Genomic DNA, 9066 nt, shown 5'->3' with positions numbered 1-9066 from the left:
TTTTTTGTATTTGTATGTATTTGAATTTTGATCAATTTGTATTTTAATTTTAAATAATTTATGAATGTTTTAGTAAATCTGGTTTAATTTTATGTATGTTAAAATGTAATTACTGGTTTGGGAACCGTCATTAAAGCCAAGTATTTATAACGATTTTCAAACCGTCACTAATAGTCCATTATTAGTGATGATTGTCAAACTGTCACTAATAGCTGGTCCCGTGAACATTAGTGACAGTTTAATAACCGTCATTATGATGAACTATTAGTGATGGTTTGAAAACCGTTACTAGTACTTGGGTTTTAGTGACGATTTTGAGTCGAGAAAATGTAGAATTTATAGTTACGGTCTTAGGCTTTTAGTGACAAAATGAAACCGTCACTAATACTCTTTATTAGTGACAATTGCCATAATTTATCACTGATAAGTATTAGTCACCACATATTTAACCACTAATTCTGAACCGTCACTAATACTCATGAAACTATCACTAATAAGTATTAGTAACAGTTTTTTATTATTAGCGACAGTCTAAAATTGTCACTAATAACCTTATTTTTTGTAGTGAGAAGAGAAAAAATAAAAATGAAATTTTTGCAAAATCAAATTGCTAAGCCATTAAATAATTATGACCATAATACCATTTCATTCAAATGATATCAAATGACATAACCACCATTTCATTCAAATGATATCAAATGACATAACCAAGGCCGCGCATTCGGAGGACAAAGTGGCACAATCCAAGCCGTCCAATCTGTGTTTTCTCTAGACAGTCAGATTACTTTCATGTCAGCAATCTGTGTCGAATACCCAGAGTCAACCAGAAATTAACACGTGGCAAGTGACATCATGCTGACATCACTTGCTACATAAAAATTTTAAATAATAATAATAGAAAAATTGCCAAGGGGCAGGATGACATCATGTCGTCATCCTACCGTCACCTTGCTATAGTAAACTCAAAAAAAATTAAAAATAAATAAAATGGAGCCACGTGTCTCCAATGCTGGTGGATGTGTGGCCCACCTATCCCAACCGAGTCAACCTTGTTCAAACTAGTTGAATCGTCTAATTTTTGAACCAATAATTTGATTTTTAATTTATTTTAAATTGTTTAAAAATAGAAAAAAAATCAGGAAAAATAAAATAAATAAATACAATATTTTAGTCATTTTAACTCAAATAATAAAAAAATGGAAAAATAAAAATACGAAAAAAAAATGAAGAAAAGTCTTTAAAAATCCTATAAAATTTTTAGAAAAATTTCAAAAAAATTCTACAAAACTTTAGAAAAAATTTAAGAATATTTTGAAGAGTCTTTTGCTCAAATTTGATGATTTATTATTATTATTTGTATATATTCTATTTTTATTTGTATGTGTCTCGATGATTAAATAAAATGTAAAGAGGTATTTCACACCTCACCTATGTTAGTTCTAAGGGGGGTTTATCTAATAAGATCCTCTCCTTTGGAGACCTTATTAGGCATTCCTAAATCACACTTTATTTTTCTTATTTTTCCTTTAAATTTTATTTATTTATTTATTTACTTTTTAAAAGAATTAATTAGAGACCATTAGATTAAGTTTAGGAATAATTCATAATTAATTAGGTACTGTTCATAGAATGGGTGTGTAGGGGGTGTTAATATCTTACCTTCACATAACTGAACTCATGATCTCAACTCTAATAAAAGCAGACTGAGACTACTGGTTCATTGGTTTAGGATTAATCTATGAATCAATTAACGAGTAGTAATTAAGTGAACTGATCGCACCTAAGAAAATAACAGGTTAGTGGAGATTCCATCAAACTTTCAATATTATTATTTCTTGCCATTACGAACCTTCTCCAGGAGATTGCGACATTCTTTTAGGTTAATTAGCATGTAAAATATTCGCGTTCCTTAAGGAAGATGGTTAAGGTCATGACTCGTAACAGCAAAAGCGAAAGAAGGGTTGTGAGCCATGGATCCACCTCTCATTTTTTTCATGTGGGCCCGTAATCATAATCATGGCTCCTTGATCCATAGTATTATATTTTTCTTCAAACATACGCAGGCAAATTTACTTATCCTTGTGATAGTTCCTTTTTTTTCTTAGATTATTATAAGATTTTTTTTTTTTTTTTGTTACATAAGAACTCCAGCCACCAACGAGTGCGGCACCAAACCAATGGATCAGCGCCCTCCACCCCCAGGTCTTACTAATCAAGGTAAAATCCGGATGCGGACACAACTTTCGTGCATCAGTAAGACGTTTAGCCAACCCGACCCCCAGGACACATTTCCATTACCATCCACTGTCCCCACTAACTCACAGAACGAACTCTCACCATCCACAGGTATCACTGGTTCCGTGAGTATATTTACTTGGAATTGAACCCTCAATACTTCTTCTTACGTGTTAATGTTTTTTCACCGCACCATGTCCATGGGTATTAGTATAAAATATTCTTCATAAGCTAATAGATAGTTAAAGAATTTTAGTGTTACCTTGTTAAAGGTTTAAGGGAATGTGAATTTTAGTGTTACCTTGTTAAAGGTTCAAGGGGTTGTAAGCACATTCTCTCTCTCTCTCTCTCTCTCTCTCTCTCTATATATATATATATAAAAGAAGAGGCCATTCTTATATTCAAAATTAATTTTACTTTAAGTCTAATTTAAAAGCTTTTCTTTCATTATTAAAGGAGTCATAAATCTAACAATCATTTATTCCCATTTTGACTAGTAAATATCTTTTAGACTAGAAAAGGATACATGTATTTCTTATACAATTTTAAAAAGAACTTGATGTTTCTACCAATTAAGTGTGATAAACTAATTTGTCAATTTTTTTTTTTATATTTGGAAAGAAATTGAAAAATAATGTGTAGTCCCATTACATATACAATATAAGATAAGGTTATAATTTAATTAAGGTACTAGAGGACATGGTTAATTTTAATTATCACCCCAAACTTGTATGACATTTTTTCAAAATTTTTCTAAATCAAATATGTGTTGATGAAGATGTAAAAGGTTATCTAAATCAATAATCAATATTATGTTTCTAAAAATAAAAAGGAATTTTATATTATCAATCGTTTAGATTTATTTTCAATATTTAAAATTTTTATCTTTTCAAGTTATGCTTTATTTTTACTTCATATTCATATTTTACGAAAAAAAAAATTCTTATTTATAATTTTTGGAAAGATTATGTCGTTCATTTAATAATTTATTATTTTTGAATAATTTTTAAATAGATGCTAACTGCATATTTTTTCTATAAAATAGATTTATTTTCTTGAATATCATAAAGACTAAATAGTTCTTAACTAATAATATTTTATATATTTACCCCATGTTTGGAGAGGCTTTGGACTCGGAGTTGTATCAGATTTGAATAAGATGTAGTATAAAATTTTATCAAAATTTGTTCAAATCCACCCAAATTAAAATTTAATGTCTAAAATTCATGTTTCCAAACACTACCTTACTATATTTTCTAACACTATAGATCTAAAATAAATTTAAACTTAATAATAACAACAACAAAAAACATGCTACACATCGTTGCAATTAATCAAAAAATCTGCTACAAATTACCTGCGTAGATTATCATCTCTCCCATACTATTCATAATATCACTCTTATAAAATTTTTAAAAATAAAATTGATCTAATTAAAACACATGCTAAGCCAAAAATCAATTAGTATTCAAACAAAATTCAAAATTCTTTGAAAATAATGTGTAAATTACTTTACCATTATTTCTCTTAGTTTAAACTTGTATCAATCAAAAGTGGGAGCCAACTATATTAGAAGAAATTGAATTAAAAATCCTTTATTGGAAATTTATACTTTGGTTCAAAGACTACAAGAAGTAAAGTGCTTAGATTTTTTTTTTTTTAAATCTGTAATATGGTACGTGATAAGTAAACTAACAAGTGTAAGCTGTAATATGTAAATTAAATCCATGGAGTAGTAGTTGGGTCTACGTGCTATATTTTGTCGCTACTTTCATCCTACTAGGAAAAGGTTGCATGCCCACTTCACCATCTTCACCCTAAATCAAACCTCAACTCTCTCTCTCTCTCTCTCTCTCTCTCTCTAGATCACAAAAGTGGTTGGATCTCGAATTTTCTTTCTTTCCCAAAGGCCCCATCTCATCTCCTCTCCCTTTTGAGATGGCAAAAGGAGACAAGCTCAAACAAAACGTACGCAAAAAGAAGGAGAAGAAAAAAAAGACATATAATCCCCTGCTGTAACTCAGAACACCAAAAGTCCCATTTGCGTCCCAGCTCATCTCTAGAGAGAGAAACACTGAGAGTCTCCCACACGCACACAGCGAGAGCGAGAGAGAGAGAGAGAGAGAGAGAGAGAGTTTTAAATTCATTCTTGCATTCGGCCCCGTCAATGGCGCAAATCAAGCTTACATAAATGCCAAAATAAAAAAGAAAAAAAATAATAAAGGAATCCCTATGTAAACGCTCCGCCCACTGATGATTGCCATAACCTCCACCCACTCCCAAACCCACACTCCCCACACAGTCTCTCTCTCGCCTTGCTTCCTGCTAATGGTCCGAGAGAGAACAGAGAGCAACATTAGGGGAGACTAAGCAGTGAGGAAAACAACCATGGCTCCTGCGTGTTTCAGCAATCCAAACGCGCCCTCCGGCCCCTCTCCCCACCAAACGCCCCAGAACCTCATCACCTGCACATACCACACTGCCTCTCTCTGCTGCGGCGAGCACGCCTCCCACGCCCCCCTCACCCTCGCCTGGTCCAAGTCCCTCGCCTCCCACACTCTCACCCTCTTCGCCCCCGATTCTTTCTCCTCCACCATCTCCCTCCGCCCCTCATTCTTCCGCACCCGACCCGGATCTGGCTCCAGATCCATCCGCCTCGCCGGCCCCCGTCCCCGCAAAATCAAGCTCCACTGGGATTTCACCCGGGCCGACTTTCCCCACAACTCCGCCGAGCCCCAGTCCGGCTTCTACCTCGCCATCACGTGCAATGCGAGTGTCGAATTCTTCCTCGGCGATCTCCGGGACGAGTTCGCTCGCCGGGCCGGGCTGCGCGACTCGGCCGAGCCTGCCCAGACTCTACTGTCGCGGCGAGAGCACGCGTTTGGACGCAGGAGTTACCTTACCCGGGCCGAGTTCTCGGGCTCCAAACACGAGATTGGGATAGACTGCGGCGGCGGAGCGCTCCGAGTGAAAGTGGACGGGGAGGTCAAATTGGTGGTGAAGAGGCTGGCTTGGAAGTTTAGGGGGAATGAGAGAATGGTGGTTGGGGGAGTGGAAGTAGAGTTCTTCTGGGACGTGTTCAATTGGGTCAACCGTTCGAATTCCGGCGCGAACGGGGTATTCATTTTTCAGGTCGGCGACGGCGGCGTGTGGCCGGAGATGGTCGGCCCAGAGAAGAAGTTGATGAGGAAGAGCTTGTCGGCGCCGGCCACGTTGGCGACGATCGCGGTGTCACCCTCGCCGTCCAGTTCGAGTGTGTTGCAGTGGGCGGAAGAGAGCAGCGACGGAGGGCGAAGTTCGAGTTCGTCGTCAACGACAACGAGGTCGAGTGGGAGTAATGGCGGCGGATTCTCCTTACTATTGTATGCTTGGAAGAGTGACTAATTAAAATTGAAATTTGTCAAACCAATGTCACATAAATGTTTGAATTTTTGAAGAGTTAGCACTTAATTTATATTTATTTTTTCGTTTGAAAAAAAATATTTTGTCATCGGATTTTTTAGTTTCATCTAATGATGTGATTATTTTAAATTGTGTTAATATGGAGAATATTTTGTACATTAAATTTGTACAGCATGAGGATGTCGTATTGGATTACAAGTTTTTTATGAATGATTTCATATGTAACTATTACCTTTGAATCCTTGATAGCAGATACATATATATTTTTTTTTTTTTAGTTAATATTTTAGAATACATGAATATTTTCAAATTGATGATTTTGAAATTTATGAATATTATAAAGTACACGCATATAATAATTACCATTACCATTATAATATGTGGGAACGAAACTATTGTCAGGTACTAGAATTTTATTTGATTGTATTATATATAAATAGTAAACATTTTTTAACTATTACCTATTAATGTATAATAGTAGCTTTAAGTGCTTTCTAATGACTATTTTTAATTTTATGTAAACATTTTACAACGCATCCAATTTATTGATCCATTAATCACACAAAGTCATATATTATCATTATCATCCGATTATAAAATCAAAATTTTGAATTTTAAGAATATCATGTTATAATCTCACTTATGCGGTTTTGATTGAAAACATAATTACCACTACAAATTGTGATAGACGAGGAAGATTTAGCTTATGTTTTTAGGAGGCTAGTTTATTAATATGTTGATGCCATGAAACATTTCAACGCTTCTCCATTAATGAATTTACGAATTTGGGAGTTTCTACTAAATATTTTGAAGTATATGTTTTTTATTGGTGCATCGAGGGTTCTTTATCTGTAGGTTTAAATAAGCTCATATAAGAATTTTTATAAATAAAATTATCAATTACGAATCTTTTTTTTTTTATAAATTTATATTGTTAACTTTTTGAATCTGATCCCTATTTTGATGCTGACAAAGCATTTAGTTCTTATCTGTGCGTTGAGTGCTTGAACATGTTTTTATTTTGACACGCACATAAGATCAAGAGAAATAAAAGCCAGAAGAACTTAAAAAGCACACACTCCAAGCACATTCCTTAGGAAAATAAATAGCAAAAGAAAAAGACATGATGTGTTTTTAAATTGTAATGCATTTTGTTTTTGATTTGGTATGTAATAATGTATTGCATGCATGATATGAATGATAAAGCTCATATTGACCATAGACAAACCATACAGAACCAAACAAAGACCATAGACTGATCATAAGATCCAAAACTCTTCGCTCAAAATGCTATAACTCATACACAAATAGTAGATAAGTTTTTGGATAAAAAATAGGGCCAAAATCAAATTTTTAAGTAGCCCCAGTCGACCGACCCAGACACACTCTAATTGCCTTGATCGACCGACCTTATTATTTGACTATTTCTGTAACGACCCGAAGAATAATGGTATTTAAATAATAAAGAAAAAGAGAAATGGAAATAAGAATAGAAATAGGCAACCAACTTCGTCGACGAACGCGTATTTTGGATGTGATGATCCCAAGAAATTTTCCAAGACTCGTTGACGAATACAGGGCATTCGTTGACGAGGATAACATAGGGTCTCATCGACGAGAAGATACTGAGAAGGTTTTTTTGGAAATTTGAAATTTGTCGATGAGGGTGCAGGTTCATCGACAAACTTTTTACAGGATTCGTCGACGAGGTGACGTGGCTCGTCAACGAATCCCGCAATATAAATAGTGCCTAAACTCATTTTTTACGCAAAAATTTCAGCGAAGACTCTCTCTCTCCTCTCTCTTCGGTTCCTCTCCCATTTTTCTTCGATTTCGGCCCCGTTAGTTTCCGGATCGACGATCTGAGGCAGCCACGACGCTCTTGGGGAAGTTCTCTCCAAGTCTGCTGGAGTGGCTCGTCGGAGGGACGAAGTTGGATTTCATCCCAGATTCAGGCTAAGGGCTTTTGTTAAAATTTGGTTTTCCAATAGTTGTAGGAAATGTAGTAGACGTAGAAATAATGATGTTTTGTTTTGAGATATTTGATTTTCAGGGTGTTGAGTGGAGAACCCTGCGGGTGTAGGACCTGTCATAGTAGGGGATTTTTTTAGCAAAAAACAGGTAAAGGAAATATGCTATGTTAGGTAGTTTTAAAATAATTTCTAGTATGAAATGTATATTTTACCAGATTAATATTCATAGCAGAACTTTATACAGTTTATCAATTATGAATAATATGTTTTAAATTACTGTGTAACTTGAGAATATGGATATAGTACAAAAACATGCTTTACAGTATTTTTCAGATATATGTTTTACAGAATATACAAACAGTGGATATGTTTTATAGGAATTACAGAATACCATGATGATACAATTTACAGTACCATGACATGCAGTTTTACAGTTTATTTCAGAAAATACAGTTGATACAAATACAGTTTATCACAGCGTCATGGTTTATACAGTTATTACAAAATTATAGTAAAACAGATAGTTGTATATAGAAATGTATTATATAGTATTAGACCTTAATGGACCATTATAGATTACAGAGCACGGTACCGTTGTTACATATAGTATATAGTGCAACCACCTATTCAGATAATACGTGGTATAACAGTCGATCCTATAGAGCCCACGAGTGGATAGGCTCCCCATTAGATATGGGTTAAGGAGGGCTGATCAGACTGATGGAGTATAGTGGTTTATTCTGGTCGGCCAGTTAGGATAGATCCCACCTACGGGTTGCACAACCTTGTCATGAGGGGTTAAATCATGACATACAGTTATCCTCAGGGAAGTTTTCAGTTATTATTATGTATATACAGATTTACAGAGACAGAAAACATATATATATATATATATATATATATATATATTAGAAGTATTTTGAGTAGAAACCTAAAGCACAGATATGTTAAGCAATAAGGAAAAGGTGATGGTTTATATTAGTAGTAATGTATTTACGGATTCAATGATACATGATTATATAGTAATAGATTTTCATAGTCTTGTAACTCATTTGCCACACACTAGCAATAGCATATTTCGTCTTACTGAGCGTTGACTCATCCCATTACTTTAACATTTTTCAAGTGATCCAGATAGGCGAGCAGATCAGGCTCGCAGATAGAGGGGCTTCAGTACTGCCCTACCAGTAGAGTGAGTATTTTTTAGAGTATTTATGTATAGCCCTAGGCCAGTTGAGAGTATTTTTGGGAAGCCGTCATATATGTATATTTTGAGGAACCTTTTAGCACTCTACTATTGTATATTTTCTTGGTCGTGTTTATATGCATTTGGCTTCTTGTTGTTTAGGTTGATGGATTGGTTTGATCTAGTAGGTATCAGAGCATTATAAATTTTGCAGTATCTAAAAAAAAAAAAACTGAAAATAAATAGCAGGTTGTTACAATTTTAAATTTC

General features: G+C 34.6%; 1 protein-coding gene across 1 annotated transcript; it reads left to right on the top strand.

Annotated features, from left to right (window-relative positions):
• The first annotated feature begins 4270 nt into the window (after positions 1-4270).
• LOC131154464 (uncharacterized) lies at positions 4271-5871 on the top strand. Its single transcript, XM_058107267.1, has one exon. It carries the CDS (start codon positions 4624-4626, stop codon positions 5617-5619), a length of 996 nt encoding a protein of 331 aa, XP_057963250.1. The 5' UTR covers positions 4271-4623; the 3' UTR covers positions 5620-5871.
• The last annotated feature ends 3195 nt before the right edge of the window (positions 5872-9066 follow it).

This window comes from Malania oleifera, chromosome 4 (genome assembly GCF_029873635.1).
Source record: "Malania oleifera isolate guangnan ecotype guangnan chromosome 4, ASM2987363v1, whole genome shotgun sequence".
NCBI classification, from domain to species: Eukaryota; Viridiplantae; Streptophyta; class Magnoliopsida; order Santalales; family Ximeniaceae; genus Malania; species Malania oleifera.
Note: the sequence above shows the minus strand (reverse complement) of the source record. Positions and strands in the feature narration are given on the sequence as shown.